This window comes from Watersipora subatra, chromosome 2, assembly GCF_963576615.1.
Source record: "Watersipora subatra chromosome 2, tzWatSuba1.1, whole genome shotgun sequence".
Classification (NCBI taxonomy): domain Eukaryota; kingdom Metazoa; phylum Bryozoa; class Gymnolaemata; order Cheilostomatida; family Watersiporidae; genus Watersipora; species Watersipora subatra.
Genome location: NC_088709.1, coordinates 3,243,651 through 3,265,662, shown reverse-complemented (window position 1 = coordinate 3,265,662; position 22,012 = coordinate 3,243,651). Strand labels below are relative to the sequence as shown.

Here is a 22,012-nt window from a genome sequence, read left to right as displayed (position 1 = left end):
GAACTCATTCAAGCAGTCCTTTCAACTGTCTATAATTGTATTTTAAAATGTTTAGAATGTTTAATTTTATCTTAGCAAATATAATATTACCCCATTAACAGGGATGGATCACTTTAGCTAAATTGGACAGGAAGGGCTGATCACATCAAGGCTTTTTTTGCCCCATATGAGAGCTATGCTTCTATCACGCCAATGTTCATATTCACATCTACAGAAACAGATTCTGAACACTTTTTGATCGGCATGCAAATCAGCTAACCTGTTGAGCCAAGAGATGATTGAACTACTTCATGTATTTCAACCAAGAAGGAAAAAATCATGCAAAGTTTCACTTCAATGTTTATTGCGAGCAATGCGATCATCTAAGTCCATAGATGTAACATAGAGTATATTCAGAATTGAAACTTGCTCCTATTGGACAGCCTGCCCTAGCTATTACCACAAAGATATTCATAATCACCTTTTAATAGCAAGAAATGAAACAGTGGAAAATCAGCGTATTTGTCTTTTTGTTGATGAATAAATGATGCAAGCACTGCTGAAGATCATCTTTGTCAGAAAATAATGAAATAAAAAACTATAACTTGTCTATAATTCTTTAACCATCTCTTCAAGCTGCTCCTTGGCATATCTGTGGAATCCTTTTTCTTTTGTTAGAACCGCCAACTACAAATGAATATTAACACTTGTGACATCTGCTCAGCATGAATATAAACACTGGTGACATCTGCTCAACATGAATATAAACACTAGTGACGTCTGCTCAACATGAATATAAACACTAGTGACATCTGCTCAACATGAATATAAACACTAGTGACGTCTGCTCAACATGAATATAAACACTAGTGACGTCTGCTCAACAGGAATATAAACACTAGTGACGTCTGCTCAACATGAATATAAACACTAGTGACATCTGCTCAACAAGAATATAAACACTGGTGACGTCAGCTCAACATGAATATAAACACTAGTGACATCTGTTCAACATGAATATAAACACCAGTGACATCTGCTCAACAAGAATATAAACACTAGTGACATCAGCTCAACATGAATATAAACACTAGTGACATCTGTTCAACATGAATATAAACACTAGTGACGTCTGCTCAACATGAATATAAACACTAGTGACGTCTGCTCAACAGGAATATAAACAAACACTAGTGACGTCTGCTCAACATGAATATAAACACTGGTGACATCTGCTCAACATGAATATAAACACCAGTGACATCTGCTCAACATGAATATAAACACTAGTGACGTCTGCTCAACATGAATATTAACACTAGTGACGTCTGCTCAACAAGAATATAAACGCTGGTGACATCTGTTCAACAAGAATATAAACACTAGTGACATCAGCTCAACATGAATATAAACACTAGTGACATCTGCTCAACATGAATATAAACACTAGTGACATCTGCTCAACAGGAATATAAACACTAGTGACGTCTGCTCAACAAGAATATAAACACTAGTGACATCTGCTCAACATGAATATAAACACTAGTGACGTCTGCTCAACATGAATATAAACACTAGTGACGTCTGCTCAACAGGAATATAAACACTAGTGACGTCTGCTCAACAAGAATATAAACACTAGTGCCATCTGCTCAACAGGAATATAAACACTAGTGACATCTGCTCAACATGAATATAAACACTAGTGACGTCTGCTCAACAGGAATATAAACACTAGTGACGTCTGCTCAACAAGAATATAAACACTAGTGACATCAGCTCAACATGAATATAAACACTAGTGACGTCTGCTCAACAGGAATATAAACACTAGTGACATCAGCTCAACACGAATATACACACTAGTGACATCTGCTCAACATGAATATAAACACTAGTGACGTCTGCTCAACAGGAATATAAACACTAGTGACGTCTGCTCAACAAGAATATAAACACTAGTGACATCAGCTCAACATGAATATAAACACTAGTGACGTCTGCTCAACAGGAATATAAACACTAGTGACATCAGCTCAACATGAATATAAACACTAGTGACATCAGCTCAACATGAATATAAACACTAGTGACGTCTGCTCAACATGAATATAAACACTAGTGACATCTGCTCAACATGAATATAAACACTAGTGACGTCTGCTCAACATGAATATAAACACTAGTAACGTGTGCTCAACAAGAATATAAACACTAGTGACATCAGCTCAACATGAATATAAACACTAGTGACGTCTGCTCAACATGAATATAAACACTAGTGACGTCTGCTCAACATGAATATAAACACTAGTGACATCAGCTCAACATGAATATAAACACTAGTGACGTCTGCTCAACATGAATATAAACACTAGTGACGTCTGCTCAACAGGAATATAAACACTAGTGACGTCTGCTCAACAAGAATATAAACACTAGTGACATCAGCTCAACAAGAATATAAACACTAGTGACATCAGCTCAACATGAATATAAACACTAGTGACGTCTGCTCAACAGGAATATAAACACTAGTGACATCTGCTCAACATGAATATAAACACTAGTGACGTCTGCTCAACAGGAATATAAACACTAGTGACGTCTGCTCAACAAGAATATAAACACTAGTGACATCAGCTCAACATGAATATAAACACTAGTGACGTCTGCTCAACAGGAATATAAACACTAGTGACGTCTGCTCAACAAGAATATACACACTAGTGCCATCTGCTCAACAAGAATATAAACACTAGTGACATCTGCTCAACATGAATATAAACACTAGTGACGTCTGCTCAACAGGAATATAAACACTAGTGACGTCTGCTCAACAAGAATATAAACACTAGTGACATCAGCTCAACATGAATATAAACACTAGTGACATCTGCTCAACATGAATATAAACACTAGTGACATCAGCTCAACATGAATATAAACACTAGTGACGTCTGCTCAACAAGAATATAAACACTAGTGACATCAGCTCAACATGAATATAAACACTAGTGACGTCTGCTCAAAAAGAATACTAGATCAGTTTTCAAGTTTATTTGTAGTGAGTAAGTTTAAGTAAAAATAAACGTCACCTAAAATAAGAATTTTGGTTCACCGTATATTACGTTACACGCAAACAAAAATCTAGACTGGTGGATCTAGAATGGTAAAGAAATTGCAGCAAGAGATCTTGCAACTGAAACAATTCTTGTGAAAAACTTTCCTTCGCGAACCAGGAAACGACAGGCTAGTCCAACACTTGTTTGTTTTTAGAATACAGCTGTTAATCTACGATGCTGTTAATCTACGATGCTCGATGACTAACAGCTTATCTCATTAATTGTTCCAACCTTTGATGACTTTATGCTGACTACTACAGCTATTAAAAAGTATTACTTAGCCTACTGTATGTTGAGGTTCAAAAGACAAGTAATACAAACCTCTACATTGTTGCTGGTGAGTTTCTCTTCCATGACCTGTTTAAGTATCTTCATTACCTCTAATGTGGCACTTTGCAGTGTCATGGACTAAAAAGGACGGGTAATAGTTTAAAGGCTATGTACATGTATATACACGCTATATAATCATAGAAACTTTGTACATGTAGGTATATATATTAATAGAGAATTAAATAGATTACTTATCTTGGTTAGTTACTATCAGTTTCGTGCTTGCACAACCATCATGCTGTAGATCTCCGCTCTTTGAGATCTACAGCATGACAGATGATCAAAGAGCTGAGATCTACAGCCTGATGGTTGCACAAGCAGGAAACTGATAGTAACTAACCAAGATAAGTATTCTATTTAATTCTCTAATTTATACTGCTCTTTTCTATGTTGAGCTTTTTACTTCTATTTATGATAAATTTCAATACATACAGCTCTATATAAGTAATCTTATTTATTTAATTTCTTTTACACGTCGAGCATTCTTTTTATTGAACTGAATAATGGATAGTTTAAACATTCTTTACTCAACAGAAAACATCCCGATTGCTAGACCAAGATAAGCATTCTATTCTATCTAATTCTCTACTAATTTATATATATACATTGCATATATATATATCATATATATAAATATATATAATTATATCCACATGCCATAACCTAATGGAAATTTGGTATATGTAGGCATATACTCTTAGAAACTTGGTGTATGTACATGTTGGTATATATATACATGGTATATACTAATAGAAACGTAGTAAGTGTAGTTATATATACATGATATATACTTATAGAAACTTAGTATATGTATGTATATATACGTGGTATGCATTCATAAAAAAATTGTATATGCTATGAATGAAAACAGCACAACAGACCTTGTGAAACACATCCTGTAGTGACTGTTGGGCTCCTTCTGATGCCGAACCTATAGCCTTGGCGTCGTACCTTATGAATGTACCAGATGGGTCCAGATGAAACCTGGAAAAGCAACACTATTTTAGGCTGTTCGCAAACATTTATGTCTTTACATGAATAATACTCCGAATGAAAAGTGTACTAGCAAATATAGATGTACTTACAACTGTGGACCATTTTCGTCTAGACCAGCAAACAAAAGGGCAACTCCGAATGGGCGGCTCTAAAAGATGACAATACATGCACCAATGCTAACAGAGGACCGCATTAAATTTGATTATCCAAATGTCTTGAAGTGTGTCAGTAACAAAGTTTATGCATTTTACAACAATCATGGGCAAACAATTGTATATTTGAGAGTAATTTCCTTGTGAAAGAATTTATAATCGGTCGGTAGACTTGGGCATGAGCAGTAATGCAGGTCAATAATCAATAATAATAATTATTATTATAGTTATGTCAGCAACTATCTACTCAATTACAGTGATTTCTCAATTTTGGTGATTAATAGGGACCAACGCGACCACATTAAGTGACAATCTGCGAACAGTGAAAATAGGCTAAGCTAGATGATTTTCACTTTCACTGTTTTCGTTTCTGAGCATATTTTAGATCTTTAAAGAACAGAAGTACTTTTTTTCATCTTTCTTAATTTACTGCACTGTAGATTAATCAAGTCGACAATGGCATCCCACGGCGACATATTCTTGTCCTTCCTTAAGCATGTTCAACAATTTTACTTTTCCCCTGAGAGTAAGCGTCTTCTTTTTGTTGATCACAAGACGTTCTGATAAATGCTGATCGTTTTACTACCCTTTCCATGGGAATCAAAGGTCATCACAAGCGCTGAATATATGATAAAAAGGCGCAAGCAAGTAACCAAGGAAAGCACTGCGATGAAGGGAGACAGAGACTGAACTGTGCACTACCTTTGCTGTGCCAGAACGCACACATGGGATGTTTAAGTGATGCGTAATTTGTTCCTTTCTAATTAAGTTTCATGGAATCTTTTGACAAAAGAAACTGGAAGAAAAGTTTTTTAGTTACAGTGATCTCTCGCTGATACGAGCTTCACTTTTTTGTGGTTTCCGTTATGCACCCATTTCATAGAAACATTTATCAAGAGTACCTTTGCAGCGCTTGCAAAAATAGCACACTTGGCTCGTAGTTGCATGCTACAATCATGAAATAGGTATTAAACTTTGCCTCCTTTCTCAAGTAACAGTTTCTAAGTTATTTCTTTATCTTAATTGAAACTAATTTTCTTTAGAGCTATTTTTAATCAATTTCATTTAAAACATTGTCGTTTGTATAAATATGAATATTACCAATTTTTAATTTAATATGAATATAGCAGATTTTTATGCAGTTTCTTATTGAGTTCATTACACATGTTCATCACGAAAGCTCATTACAGTATTTGTTTTGTGTGTTTTCTTGCACACGTTTTCCTTTGCACTCCAAGAATTCGTGATTTAAATTCTCTCTCAGCTCGGCCAGACATAGAACATTGCTTATCCTTGCCCGCTTCAGTGATGCATTTAATTCCGATGCCTCATTTTCACATTTATACCAGCTTCACTGCCTTCAATGTTTGATGAATAGCTTCTACAGCAACAGGAATCTTTTTCATACACGCACTTTAATGTACTCTTTATTGTAAAACATATAATAATTACTGTAATTATTTGAATGCCATTTCCAACCCTTCCAACCCTTACCCTAATAATAGTGGCATTTTATTAGAGGTGATGCACAAATAAAGGGTGATGTATCTTTCAAACACTTCGTCAGAATCTTGGGAAGACAAATTTAATCCTTTTTAATTTAATAGGGCGATTAATCCCTATTACGAGCGAAATGAATGTCGCCTACATTTTGCACTCTCCTTCAGGCAGAGTCACAATAACCCTTTTGGATGCAATAAATTTGCTAACTTGCCGGTACCTCCAACATGTCTTGATCTCTAAATAAAAATACATGAGGCAGCTGATACATGTTCATACCAGTTGATTTCTATTGCTTACAATTAACCTATGATGATCTCATAATCTGCCTCGCGATTTGAGTTTTCAAGTTTTTTAATTTCATTCGAAATTGGAAGACGTCTTTTCATTGTTAACTATATTTAACAATGTTGCATAAAAGCTCATTGCACTCATTGATGTTTGCTGCAATTTACAGCCAAAACTGGCTTTTTATGCGCAATAGAAGAGGAATTATGAGCATTTATCCAATTTAAACCAAGTTCAGATTGCCACAATGATGCTATCAAATAATATGCTGTAAATCTGCAAACTTAGAAGTTATGCAATAATAATCTATCAAATGTTTTGTGGTTTTGTGGACACTTTTCTACTGATCACTTGCCATTATGGGTTCATAAAAATCAAGAATGTTAAATAATGGCGGTCAAACTGAAGTGGCCTTCAAATAGAAGTGGCATTCAACTAAATGGTGGCACTCAAATAGAAGTGGCCTTCAAATAGAAGTGGCATTCAATTAAATGGTGGCACTCAAATACAGGTTTTACGTTATATATAGATGTTTTTCATTCAGTAAAAGCTCCAAGGCCTCATTGTTTAGCCTTTTAAAATGATTACTTCTAATTATAACTGACAGGTTACAATTGTTTAAATATCTTCTACTACTGAACACATCAAAACAGGATGCATATGTTATGTAAAAATTAAATAACATTAGCCATATATAATAGTAAAATAGATTCATGGCCTTACCATTGCTCCAGCCTCTGAATCATCATCTCCAAAGGCAAGAGCTAAGTTGCTAACGGACTGTGTTACACTTTCCACTGACATCTTCTCATTATATGTAAACCAGTGGTTCTATAAGAGCATAACAGAGAGAGCGTGAGCGGATGAAATGCACTGCATCCTGCATGTCAATACATTTTTAATTGTAATCTAAAGAGAGTATTTTAGAAAGACTAAAAGAGAGACAGAATAGAGCAGACCTGTGCTTCTACTCTTGCTCTGTCAATCAGAGTTCTACTGTCAGCAATGAGACCGCTCATGGCACAGCCTGTAAGAATACATTGCAGTTCTTCAACAGAGTCACACTATTCTAAAAACTAAATACTGCAAAAACTTAGAATGATCCTTTCAGTTCAACACACCTTTCCTAGTTTATGCCTCATACCTAAAACATTACTGCACAATCCACGAGATGATCATTGTATTATTTAGGGATGCACACTAAAAGACAGCAATGGCAAATAATAGAGTCAAATGTGAGAATTACCAATGTGCGAATCAACTTCAAAAATTTTCTCAATGCTGTCTGCTTCTATCAAGGGTGAAGTGACACGTTTTTCAACAGCTAGTACAACGCCTTCAGATGTTTGTATCCCGATAGCTGTAGAGCCAAGCTTGATGGCCTCGATGGCATATTCCACTTGAAATAGTCGACCCTCTGGAGAGAAGGTATTTACTCCTCTATCGTACTCAGAGCGGGTGAGAAACATTGTAATTCTGATCTGAAAGCAAAAAATATGTGATATATAGCTAATGATTTTGTTTTGTAATAGACAAGATTCTACACAAAATATCTTCCTTCTTAAGGAAAAGACAAAAGATGTTGCGAAGCTCTATAAATATTGAACAAACATAAATACTGAATGAAAGTAGGCAGTTCAGCTATAAATCACTTGAGCATGGTTATTTGTAGAACCTGGGGCATTATTTCATAATTGGACATGGATGCTAAAAGCAATGAGTTGTGACCATGTTGCGGATCACTAAACTTACGTAACACCATGATAGCACAGGATCACCTGAAAGAGTTGTAAAAGTAATCAAGTTTGATGAACCGTGTGCCCATATATAGTAAGGTAAATATAGTGGATAGTAGGATCTGCTTAGAAACATGTCTGCATCGACTACTTCTGTTCAAGCTAGAAATAGAGCTTCTACACAATCTCTAAAAACTCTATATTTCGCGATTGTTTGAGATAAAAGGGCACCTAGAGGAACTTAATCGGCATCCTTCCATACACAACTACCTCTAAGATATGGAGCGTTAAAATGTAAAGACTTTACATCGCTTTTTGTGCTGTGAAGATGTAAGAGAAAATTCACAAGAAAAAACCTCTATTTTGATTTGTTCCACACATTTAACTTCATCAGTTTCAGCTGTTTGATTACTAATCAAACATTGAAATGCTGCTGATCACACAATTTTTAAAGATCAAACAATTATAACAATAAGATATTATTATAAATTATAATAATATATCATTATGATATAATCATTTTGAATAGAAATGAAGCTTTTGTTTTAATGCAATTAGCATTTGCCGTTTCAAGGAAAATAACCAACCCCTCAGAAATCGCATAATTACTTTTGTCTAATAGAGCAAAATAAATTAGTGATTAAACAAGACAAACACAGCAATATTCATAAAATATGCTCACTCAAGCAGCAATTATTTACAATAACTGTTCAGATGATTACACGGACATTGAAAATCTAACTATGTGGAGTCAACAGTCGAAATATACTCCAACTGTTATTGTAGATATCATATCTTGCAATTTGAGTGAGCTCTGTATGTGTGATTCAACTGAAACTTGGAAGCTTCTCCAAGATGTACACAACGGTGAATCATCAGGAAGGGCGATGAAAATTTTCATTATGTGCAAGGAATCAACTTAGCACCATATCACGATGACTTGAGAAACTAAACCCTGCAAAGATCATGTTTATTTATAAACTAGATGAATGCCCCGAGTTGCTCGGGTAATAACAAAAGCTTTTTGCTTAAAAAATTTATTTCTAATTGGCTAAGTTTTTTCAGCCAATGAACTTGAGTAACTTAAGCTAGTCTAAATATTTACTATAATAAGAGCCATTGTTATAACTTAAACCAGCGCTTGAAAAAATATTGCGTTGTGATCTCTCACGCAATCATGATCTTAATGTGTGCTAGATGAAGCGTGAGTTTTTAACCAATCACCATTAAAGATAGGCAGGTGTAATAAGTAGGATAAACAAAATTTTTCCATTGTATAGCATTGTAGATGCTTAGCTTAGTGACTGAGTACACCTGGCTGAAGACCTGGAGGTTTCCCGTTGAAATCCAGTGCGAAGCGCATTCTTCGTCCCTAAAACTTTATCGCTATAACTGGACACACGAATGAACAACACTGAGATTTATATAATGAAAAGTTCATTTCCAAAACCAGTTATTTCCAAATTTTTGGATGTTGGAAAATTCAACAAATATTGTGGCAAGCTACTGAATATTCAAAATCATGTTCTAATGGATTATGTAGAATTATCCTGTGAGTTGTGAACTGTGAATTTCCTCAAGTTTCCAGAAAACACATACCTGTATGTCTAAAACTGTTTTTTATTTAAAAACCAGTTATTTCCATAAATAACTGGTTTTGCAACGAAAGCGTCTGCTGGTGTAATAAACTTAAGAGCTGGCTTATTCATTGGGGTCATTATAAACCAAACTAGAAAGCATCACCATAAATAAACATTTTAGGACTTATATTAAACATGAGAAACCAGTGCAACCCCAAATATCAGTATGAGTACAAGTGATTAGAGTATGGCTAGCAGTAATTTTTACTTTCAGCTCTTCAGCAAATGAACGATGTAGAATGTCATCATAGAAATGAATAGCGCTAGCAGAAGCACTGGGACAGATATGGCAGCTTCCAAACATTTTCAATGTAATTCATAACTTATTTCGAAAAAACATTATTTTCTTAATTTAATTTTTAATGTAAACATTTTTTAAAGCTAATTTGATAACACGATGCATAATTTAGTTTTTACAGAAATTAATTATTCCAATTATTAATACAATTATTTAGAAAACTATTTTGATAACTTAAGGCATAATTTAACTTTATGTAAAATTTAACTAAATATTGTAGTTACAATATTTAGTTAAATTTTGCATAAAGTTGAATCAATGTATTAATTTTTTAGACCAGTTTACTAATACATTAATTTAATTGCAATTTTTGCCATCACATCAACCTTGATAGCAACACAGTGGCTGGCAGCAATATTTATTTGAATACTTATGTAATATGCTTAATGGCTGATGCTTGTAAGCAGTAACGTTTTTGCTATTTTATTTTTAAATCTGTCTGTAAATCTGCTTACCATTATAAAAGAGCCTTATAAAATATGTTTCACAGATAAAAAATGGAGCTAGGCAAAGGAAACAGGTTTTTGTATTTACAATACCAGCCCTGTGCTGTACGTTTCTAGCACGTTTGTAGGCGTGCCTACTGTATTGCTTTTGCTGGTCAAATGCATCGATTCTTGTGTAGAACCTTTTGCTCACTCTATACTAGTTTAAATTAAAGGTATATGACAGAAATGTTTGACATTAATCAATTCTGTCAGAACAAGCAAAATCCTGTGGCGAAAGAGTTACCCCATAAGAACTTTGCATTAAAAAGTTGCTGTGAAAATAATTAGATGTGGAACAAAATATATTTATACATTGTAGATGTATTTTATATTGGCAATAACTTGTTTTGAGCCAAAAGAAATGCTTCATAATAAAGCTGAGACTAAACCATTTTATCAGATGAGGGGATTAGCATTGAATCCAATGAAGAGAACAGGAATCATTAGCAATTAGCCCCGATGGATTCTAACAACCATGCACATACTGTAAGCTGTACAAGTCAAAACTAAATTGGTTACATTGGTAAACAGAGTGCAATTTGTACAACAAATTTGGTGAATAACCTTGAAAACCGCTAGTTGACTGTTCGATCGACCGATTAAAAAGACTCATAGTGGCAAGTCGATGCTTTAATTACCCCAAACAATTTTGGGAACAATATTAGATTACCAACTCTTTAAAGTGACTGACAGATATCGAAACTATAGCTAGTTTTAGCATGACTGAAACAACTGACGTGTCTGAGTGACTAAAAACTGATGCTACTCCAGCAAGTGCCAAGTCTACATTATGGCTGATGAACTAAATATCTAACCACTTTTCAGTATATAAAAGCCACCTTTTACACCATGTTAATTAAGACAGCTGGGTGTGAGAGGTCTTATTTGTAAGAAATATTAAATTCTTCCAAGTGCCATTGCCGCACATTCAAGCACTTGAGGAGAGAGGATGTCTTTAAAAATTATGAGACTCCCTTTGACTATGTTCAATTTCAAGAGCCACATAAAAGCATCGCTGACAAGAGGTAATCATGCTGACTGACCATACCAACGCCGCTAAACAACAATGGGGTGGAGTCAATTATCATTAATAGCCTGAACTGCAACATTTAATAGAAATGGCACTATTCTGTGGCTCATGATAAACATTGCTAGTTATCATGAATAAGTAACTAGCAACGTTGATAGTGTTTGTGAAGCGTTTTGTTTTAGTTTTTCTCTGAATACTGATGTCCATGATACAGAATACACATATGTGTGTTGTTTTGCAAATTTATGTATTCATACATGAATTCGTGTAGATTCATGTAAAAAATTAGTCCTAATAACGTAAACAATCCGCTTTTCCTTCCCATGGTGTGTTGTAAAATAAACAAGCACTGCATGTAAATTTATTTACATGCAGTTTATTTACATTTAAATTTATCTACCTTATTTTATGATCATGCTGACACTAGGCTGGGTTATCTATTTCTATATTTGTAAAATATTTCTTAACTAATCTCTTGTTGATTATAATAGCAGTTGAAAATAAAATCTGTAATAAAAACACTAGCCAAATCATGCCATTAATCTATCATCCATTGAGTAGCATTGATCCACCAATGTCTAGCCAAAAATTGTAGATTGCATCTATAAACCAAGCCACAAAACATAATGATTGGTGTGATAATGGTTTCTTTTATCTTAGTTTATTGATGTCACAACATTAGGCTGTAATAGAACTATCTCTTAACCTTAAATGAACAAAAAATCGCCGCGTGGCGTGCTGACCCGGTCCGACCCAATCTTGGCCCTCATTGCTGACCCTGAGTCTGGTCCGACCCTGCATTCCTTGGTCTCGTTCCAGCTCTAGCTAAGAAAGCCATTGATTCCATTTCCCTGATCAGATCAAAACTTCACAGGCTCATCATATTTAGTCATGTTTAGTTCAACATGATATTAGTCTTTTACCTAGCCAGGGTCTGGCTCTTCGGGTGGGTGGGCTATTTGCCCCCCCCTCTTTTTCCACTTCTCTCTTTTTCCCTTCTCACTTCTTCTTTGGAGAAGGGGAAAAGAGAGAATGGGGATAGGAGAGGGTGGCAAATAAAGCCCTGATAGCTCATGATTTGTGTGCAACATTTCATAGCTTTTATACTTTTAAGCTATGGTGGTTATCAGATATTATCACAGAATTGCTTTAGTTTACTTGATTATGTATACAAGATTTTTATGTGAAAATAAATGTAATTTTGTCAAATTCTCCTCATTAGCTTCATTGTTAACAATTGTGCAGTCAAGCGTGAGGTACAATACAATGACGTTACATCATGCTATTTAAGTCTGACAGGCTTTTCCCTATTGGCCAATCTAGGTTTATATATCTATGGGTAATTCATTTTAGCTGTGCTGATTGATAGCTAGTAAACTTTGCAAGGAATTGTTTTGGCAGAGTTCCTAAATTGTTACAGAGCTATATGTATACAATATATGAAAATGTGTTGATGTATCAGGCTATCGGCTCAGTAAATGAAACAGTAGCCAGAATAATAGCTGTTTTTGCTCAAAAATGCTGTTGATTCTAAATTAATTATTTGTAAGTTAACAACAAAAAAGACAAACCTAAAATACTAGTAAGGATTGTTCAAGCGCCTTTTTGTCTGTTATATATTTCGACCTCAATCAACACGATATAGTGAAAACGGCATGACTCATAGATGTTACATTCATTTTATTGTTATATTAATACATGTTGCCACTAATTCTTTAGTTCCAAATATTTCAAAACATTTGAACTACTTAATGTTGTAAGTCTTTTTCAAAATCTCTGTGTTCTGAAGGAACATCTAACATTTTTTCATTCTTGCTTCAGTCAGTTTGTGACCTTGCCCACCAAATGCTAACATTGATTTCTTTGCATAACAACATCAAACTATTTTTTCTCATTTTGTGTAAAATAAACTTTATCACCTAGTATTTTACATAGGCCAACATTGAAATTAACTAAAATAACATATATGAGCTTAAAATGTACATCATATGTATTTATTATCACACAATGTTATATTGTGTTTTTAACAGATGTTTTTAAGCTATTTTAAGGGAGAGCTTTAATAGCACCAAAAGCTACAGCTTACTAACAGTCCTATGCAACTATCTAGAGGTTCTTCACCCAAATGTTTACACTTTTAACAAAACAAGCATATGCCCACTAAAGTCGCACGAATAGCACGCTACACGACGTCATTTACAGTTCACTGTGCTTCAATATCAAAGAGCACAACCCGCAGGTGGTTAGCTTCTTGATATAAGACAATAATATTACAGTACTTATAGATGGTGACAAAATACGTGCTTTATTTAAAACTTTAACGAAACGTCTAGTAATGTGCTTATATTGCGTAAATGTAACCATACATAAGTACACTAACGTATGAAATGTTGACTATCCAAAAATTATAAGAAAAAACTGCTGGAGTGCAAAAATGAATGGATACAATCCCGCAGCAAATATCACATTGGCGCGTCAAACGAGTAAAAGCCGTGTTTAAAATGTTGCTCTTCCCCGATATCGAAACGAAAACCTTGGTTATGCTGCAAAATATTTTTTGGGTTTATTCACTGCAGATTTGTAATTGATTTTAGCTGCGCGGATTGATCACTAAGAAACATTGCTAGCAAAGTTCCTATAACGTTACAGAACAATATATCATATATAGCAATACGTTGGTGAATAGTGACGGTAACCGCAACAGAAACCCGAACAATAGCTCCGTTTTTGCTCAGAAATGTTGTTGTTTTTAAGCTAATCTTTTGTAAGTCTAGTTAGGCTTCAGGAGCACTGCAACGCCTTCATTTTGCAGTTTTTACCAAATAGTAAGTCGCTTGTCACGAATACGTTGGGGATCGTCAATATAACTGCCTTGTGCTTATAAAAAACATGAGAGTTTCTCTTTTCCTTTACATGCTGGCATGTAGAGGTCCGTCAGCGTAGCATATATTCATAACGCCTCTAAAATAAAATAAAAAGCCAAGGTTATGTCTAGACAATGTAATTCAAAGGCTGTAACGAAAATTAGTTTCAGTTTGCAAAAAGTGTATTACGTAATTTTGCCAAAATAACCTCGATTGATTTGAGGGTTGGTTATACATTGTATATTGCTTGATCTATCGATTAGATAACCGAACGGCTTTCTTTTAGCATTTGGACTCTGAGACGCACGAAGAGGATATTTCTGCACTTCATAAAGAAGCATTGCTATCTTTCAATGGATATTCTTAGAGTAAGCTATTTGTAAATTATTAAAGGCTTTACCGACATAACCATATTACATGACTAAAACAGTTTTTTATACATTGCCTACACTAATGAAACGTGTTAATTTCATTTCTCTGTTTATAGATATGCTTGTGTTTTATTGATTACATCTATACCGTTATTTATTCTCGGCTTTAAAAAAAATCGAACGATTTTAATGTGAAACAATGTGTTAACACTATTTCATTCAGCAATCCGTGACATAATCGCCTACATTGAAGACATTTGGCACTTTTGTCGTTGCTGGTGAAATGTACGCACATTTTTGTTATTGACTTCAAAACATCTAGCATCAACAAGTGAGCTCATGACATGCGTACTCTCAGCCTGTTGTTTACAAAATTCTGAGCAATGCTCCTAAACGGTTTAATCAAAAGGAAGTTATCTTCTGAAATGCTACTCTCTCATCTAACATTAATAGCATTCATCATCATCATCTAGCATTAATATTAACGTGATTACCAGATATTTTCACAACACCATTGTTGAATGAGTAGATAGTTGTTTCTCAAATTCATAACATTTTCATCATTGGCATTGTAGAATGTTAAAGTGGATGTGGAGATACTGCGAGAGCCACGGGGTTTCATGAGGATTGTGCAGTTGGTAAGTGTGGCGTAATAGTAGCAGAGCCTTGAAAGACTGGAGTAGTACGTGGTGGCCAGACAAATGCTAATTAAGTGTCTATCATATCAAACATAACAGATGCATAGAAGGACACTCAAACCTCTACTTACGTTCACCTTTTTATACAGGGACTGATGGCATACCTGTAATAATCTTTACTTGTTTGCCTGACGTAAGTTCAGCATTAGGCAGTCACAGTTTCTTGAAACGTAGTGGTTCTATAATTTAAAATGAAAAGCTGGTAAATATAATAAGGAACACATAAAAATATAAAAAATCTTAAATTATATAGTTTAAGTTGGAGTATATGATGTATCTATCTATATCACCACCTCTACATTGGAACTTATCGCCGCCAAGCCTTTGCCCTGTTCATGTGCCGCAAAGGTACAAAAATAGTGAAAATCTTTATTATTTTAGTTTTCAAATCTACTTTGGATTTTTTATGTTTTGTGTTTTATATAGTTTTACATATTGCCTTTATTTTCATCATATGTGTAATTATCTAAAACATTAAATAAAGGACGAGCTATTGAAGGTTTTTTGAGCTGGTGAGCGAATAAGAGAAGTTGGAATATATTCGTATGCAAATATTGCTGTGTTATACAACAGTTTTCATATGTGAAACGGATCTCAGGATGAATTAGCTTCGGGTGTAGAGGTATATAAAATGTTTTATACTTAGTAAGCATTTGGCTCCTCCATTGGTATTACCAAAAAGATAGCTATAAATTTCGCCCCATTCTGATTAAACTCCCTTTACTGTCTTCTTTCAAGGATTTAGTCATTCACATTATAGTTGTAGTCATTCGTCATGTTTTCTCAAGTAGGTCGTCATCTTTTCTGAAGCAGGTCGGGTCAGTTTTCCAATTATGCACCTTTCAGCTTTCAATGATACACTACACGAAGCTGCAATTAACACAGCTGCATTGAGTGCAGCTTGATGTGCTAATCTATTTTATTGATGGAGTCAAAGTAGTTGAATGCATACATATATTGCCCCGTATGGCATACTTGGAATAAAGAAAGCCTAGCTCTTTGCATATGAGCCAATTGCGCGTGCTGCTTGTCAGTCTAGAGAGATCTGGTACGAAGCTTACAAAAGCTTATGAAGTTTTCACTCTAAAAATTCTTGTCTTGTGTAGAAGAAATATAGATAATTCACAAATTAATTGCTTTGTGGAGCCAGGAGATAATGTCATAAAGCGCGTGACATCACCAGTTCCAAATAAGTGGTTAGTCTTGTTGAACATTGCCAGAAAGCATGCATAAATATCTCCTTAGAATAAAAACACAATTCGGTATTTGTAAATGCTACAAGGCGTGTTCAGCTTTTAAGTTGTTGGGAGCTTGTGAGAGGAAGAGGCGTGAACTTTGTGTTTAATTGATGTTTTTGTGCGGTATAACATTTAAAAGTAGCTGTTCCAGCTTCTTTGTATCATTTTACAAATGAGCTGTTCTGAATCATTTTGGTATTGAAATATAAGAGTGTTGTAAGTACAGTTCTAGTATAAGAGTAAGTTGTAAGTACATTTCTAGTATAAGAGTAAGTTGTAAGTACAATTCTAGTATAAGAGTAAGTTGTAAGTACAGTTCTAGTATAAGAGTAAGTTGTAAGTACAGTTCTAGTATAAGAGTAAGTTGTAAGTACAATTCTAGTATAAGAGTAAGTTGTAAGTACAGTTCTAGTATAAGAGTAAGTTGTAAGTACAGTTCTAGTATAAGAGTAAGTTGTAAGTACATTTCTAGTATAAGAGTAAGTTGTAAGTACAATTCTAGTATAAGAGTAAGTTGTAAGTACAGTTCTAGTATAAGAGTAAGTTGTAAGTACAGTTCTAGTATAAGAGTAAGTTGTAAGTACAGTTCTAGTATAAGAGTAAGTTTTAAGTACAATTCTAGTATAAGAGTAAGTTGTAAGTGCATTTCTAGTATAAGAGTAAGTTGTAAGTACATTTCTAGTATAAGAGTAAGTTGTAAGTACAATTCTAGTATAAGAGTAAGTTGTAAGTACATTTCTAGTATAAGAGTAAGTTGTAAGTACATTTCTAGTATAAGAGTAAGTTGTAAGTACAGTTCTAGTATAAGAGTAAGTTGTAAGTACAGTTCTAGTATAAGAGTAAGTTGTAAGTACAGTTCTAGTTTAAGAGTAAGTTGTAAGTACAGTTCTAGTATAAGAATAAGTTTTAAGTACATTTCTAAAGCAATAGAACTATCTGTAATCCACACTTCTTTCAAAATCAATCAATCGCTTCAATTTTGTGTTTAGTAATATTAACAAAAACTCAACTGAAGTCCTGAGCATTTATCAAATCCTTAAACACCATTGACATCACAAATTATGTCTATGACAATTATACTGATGGGGTTAATAATTACTCCCTTGTGTCTACGTAGTTTCAACAACTACATAGGCACTAGTCATTGGCTGTACACAGAAACTGTAGCTAAGATTAATGTTGGCTGTAGGTAGCAATTATAGCCTCTGCTCCACTGGTTCCACTGCTAAGCTTGTTGTTTTATCTTACTAAAACGGAATGTAAGCTAAGCTTTAGTGAGAGCCAATAGCACACTCTGTAATGTGAATCTGCACACTCCTCTGCAATGTGAATCTGCACACTCCTCTGTATTGTGAATCTGCACACTCCTATGTAATGTGAATCTGCACACTTCTCTGTAATGTGAATCTGCACACTCCTATGTAATGTGAATCTGCACACTCCTATGTAATGTGAATCTGCACACTTCTCTGTAATGTGAATCTGCACACTTCTCTGTAATGTGAATCTGCACACTTCTTTGTAATGTGAATCTGCACACTCCTCTGCAATGTGAATTTGCACACTCCTCTACAGTGTGAATTTGCACACTCATCTGTAATGTGAATCTGCACTCTTTCGTCATGTAAATCTGCACACTTTTCTGTATTGTGAATCTGCTAGGTGCTGGCCATATTTGCATTTGGGACGATCACAAGCGTTAAGACGACCTCTAATATCATTGTCAATTGTGGCGTGGAAAATGTGACACACGAGCTGGTTGTTCCAGTGCAATACGGATACCCATTCAGGTAAATTCTTCCAAAATATTTAAAGAATTGATCTGTGATGTGTAGTAGATTCAAAATTGTTCAAGACACATTTAACTTTCAATTAACTGTATCTGATATTCTAATACATTTGGTGTGATTGCATTGTCTTTTAATTCATTGTACTACTAGTACAGTTGTACTACTAGTACAGTTGTACTACTAGTACAGTTAAGGCCATATTGACAAGTTTTAGTAATACACATAACATTGAAGGACTACTTCACCTAGAAATACCTGTAACTCCATAATTGTTGCGCAGAATAACAAAGACTGCCCATGTGATGCTTCCGTTCTGCTCAGAGGTCAAGGTCGACACAGCCGTATTTAAAGCTAACTACTCTTCAGCTGCAGAGTTCTTTTGTTTCATCGGTGTCATGAGTTTTCTTGCCTACGTTCTCTTGCTGCCAGCCTACGTTCTACTCGGCTCATTCTTTGCCAAGTGTACCCTTGGCGCCAAAGCGGTAAGTGATCATCTTTATCTCTTTCAACTTGCGGTCAGTAAATTTGTCCAACTAATATCGCTGCCTCAGGCTTTTACAATCTCTATACCGTATGGCCAGGAGACGCGAGTAAATGCTCTGAGGTTTTCATACTTTGTCAGTAGAAATTTCAAGTCCCGTTGAAGCAGAAATAATACAAAAACTTGTGCATCCGCAATAATGAGTCTCAAACTATCTCCTTTTATTCTTCAGGACTTTCTAGCATCGGGTGTGTGGACCCTGCTCTGGTTCATTTCATCGACTGCTTGGGCTGACAATCTCAGTAAGATGACCAACTACATGGATCCTGAAAACCTGATTGCTGTGCTGGGTGATTCGTGCAAAGCCCCGCATACATGCAGAGCAGGCCAGGCTGGAGATCATTCTACCCTAGTCGTTTCTGTGGTATGTCCGCTAGCGATCTCTGCACTTCTCCCCAGCAGAATAAAATGTGCGACTTAGCAGCCTATCACATTAGCGTAAGCCTGTTACGGTTATTTGTTCATCGCTGCAACAGGCAAGTGCATATGATGGTACACATTTTATGTGCTCATTTGTAGCTGTTTGGATTTCTCAATACTGGGCTGACTGGGGCGAATCTCTGGTTCCTCTTCAAGGAAACTGAGTGGCATAAAGGCAACGAAGAAGAGTCTGATCCGAGTGCCTATGCAGATCCTGGTTAGTCACATTTTTACTCGTCACTCTGTTTGCTGCAAGTGCTGACTTCATCGACACCGTCTTACCATGTATGGTGGCCTATACTATTTTAGTCCCAAAAGCTATCTCTACCACCTAGTGAAGATCTCTCGACTATTAAACTAGATCAACTGAACGATATATTGATTCAACTTGTGGCAGTATTCTTGACGTCATGTACTTTAAACATACATTAAACGTGCGTGATGCGTGAATAAAATCGTTATATTTTACGATACGTTTTATTTTATTAAATTATCATCATGGTGGCTTTTTAGTAGAATGTATTTTGAAGATGAACTCATACAAAACTTTAGTAGATTTTATCGAAATTATTGATATTGTTTTATCATTTGCGATTGTTTTTTGTTTGAAGTGATCTGACTGTCAGGACGCTTTAAGATTTAAGTCGACAAAACTTGATCGCTATTAAAATTTTCAGCAGAAAAATTTGTGCGAAATGACATCACTAGTTGCTATCGTTGCGATAGGTGATATCAGCTATTCCGTTAAATTTGCAGCATTACGTAAATCTATTCTATCGGTCTCTTTGCCGAATTGCAACTATAGACGTCATGATCGCACTTTCGCTTGATTTGAGCGTTTAACCACGATCAAGTTTTGGCTGATTTTAATCTTGCAACATCCTTGCAGTCAGATGACATGATGATATGTGAATCAGATATATAAATATCTATAGGTAGATATTTATATATATCTATAAATACATATTTATCTGGATATATATATGTAGCAATTGACAGAAAAATATTGATAATTTCTGATAGTCTACTAAAATTCTGTGTAAGCTCATCTTTAACGAGACCTCATTTTTCTTGCATCTTTACTTCTGTGTTGGGGGGGGGGTGTTTATCCCCACCCATTCTTTGGTATATAAAATGTAAATCAAAGCTTTAGAATTATTCCTGCTGGTGTATTTCTTTGGTACCTCCATTGGGTGACCAAACTGCTTGAAGATAAATTACTTCATATCCTTAGGCTAGTTTTTGATACTCTGCTCACAGGCTATCAGACTACAGAGTATGAGCAGGATCCTACTATGCCAGATGCAGCATCCGACGTTCACTCATCCTTCAACAATCAGCAGGGAATGAGCGCCAATGACTACTACAGCCCAGCACAGTCCGCGTACTAGAGTTGTCTTCTCATATACGTGTTCTTATGTCTCTCTTAGTGTTGTACTTGTGATCTTCCTGTGTCGACTAGAGGAGACTGCTATTGATGTTATTATTGTGAAAGACGTTTACGTAAACACTGCCTATCTATGTTTGCAGAAGACGTTTATGAACCGGGCTCGCGACGTGATGCTCGCAATTTTATTTGGTTTTAGGCTTCCTATTGTACTCACTTTACATTCTCTCTAGTTCCTGCCGAGGTGGCAATTTACCAAAGAATCTAACAAACACCTTTTTGTTGTATAGTGCTGGATAATTTACATATCATAACAGCCTAGTTCTAGTTGTATAGCTAATGTATTTTGTTATTTTAAATCATTTTGTTTTGTATTGCACTTACTCTTCATTCCGGTGTTAGTTTTGTATTTATGGTTTTATGAATATTATTTTTGTCTTCAGTTCTCTATTTTTATATGTTGTTTTTATACACGTTGTTCCTTTTTAGTTTATTAGCAATCAAGTTTTTTGTATTATCTTAGACAATCTGAAATTTAGCCTGTAATGTTACTTGGTTACTTTTTATTTTTTATCGTAGCAGTGATAAGAATTCCGCATGCAATGCCAATTTTGTTGTTTACCAGAAAATTAATCACGTTTTCTATGTGGCAATCAGTCAGTGTGATTGTTAAAAATATTTTGCAAATGAATATTCTACGAGTGTACACCTCTAATTCATATTATACTATGTTTTGTAGTAACTGAATGGTTGCCAGAGTAATTAGTGGAAAGTCTATAGGTATTGTACATCATAGCATCAGTTAGTGTAATCTATATTTGAAACATTCTCATGTTCTAGTTGGAGGTAGTGGAGCGATAGAAGCCTTTTCGTTGTAATACACATAGTCATTGATTCTCCCTTTTATAATTATTGCATCCATTGGTTATCGTCTTACAATGTTAGATTCTCACCAAGGCTTACTTCCCTTCTTAAATCACAAGCTGCAGTCTCAATAATATAGTGCATTAACCAGAGCTGAAAAAAAGACTCGCTGTCAGGTGGTATCTAAATGTCTAATATCGCCATACATGTAGGCAAACTAAATTAAAAACACGGCTCCAAAAATATGGCCGTTAAATGTATGCAAGAATAACTTAAT

General features: G+C 35.0%; 2 protein-coding genes across 2 annotated transcripts; one reads left to right on the top strand and one right to left on the bottom strand.

Moving 5' to 3' along the window:
• Positions 1-278: 278 nt before the first annotated feature.
• Positions 279-14,014, bottom strand: LOC137388919 (proteasome subunit alpha type-5-like). The gene is made up of 8 exons (XM_068075416.1): positions 13,943-14,014; positions 7,617-7,851; positions 7,330-7,397; positions 7,094-7,201; positions 4,520-4,578; positions 4,316-4,418; positions 3,426-3,512; positions 279-666 (listed from the first exon to the last, which is right to left on the bottom strand). The coding sequence occupies exons 2-8, from the start codon at positions 7,837-7,839 to the stop codon at positions 589-591; spliced, it is 726 nt and encodes a 241-aa protein (XP_067931517.1). The 5' UTR covers positions 7,840-7,851; positions 13,943-14,014; the 3' UTR covers positions 279-588.
• Positions 14,015-14,304: 290 nt separating this feature from the next.
• Positions 14,305-21,577, top strand: LOC137388918 (synaptophysin-like). The gene is made up of 8 exons (XM_068075415.1): positions 14,305-14,387; positions 14,713-14,794; positions 15,373-15,435; positions 18,396-18,523; positions 18,804-19,005; positions 19,237-19,428; positions 19,584-19,701; positions 20,745-21,577. Exons 2-8 carry the CDS (start codon positions 14,780-14,782, stop codon positions 20,873-20,875), a joined length of 849 nt encoding a protein of 282 aa, XP_067931516.1. The 5' UTR covers positions 14,305-14,387; positions 14,713-14,779; the 3' UTR covers positions 20,876-21,577.
• Positions 21,578-22,012: the final 435 nt, after the last annotated feature.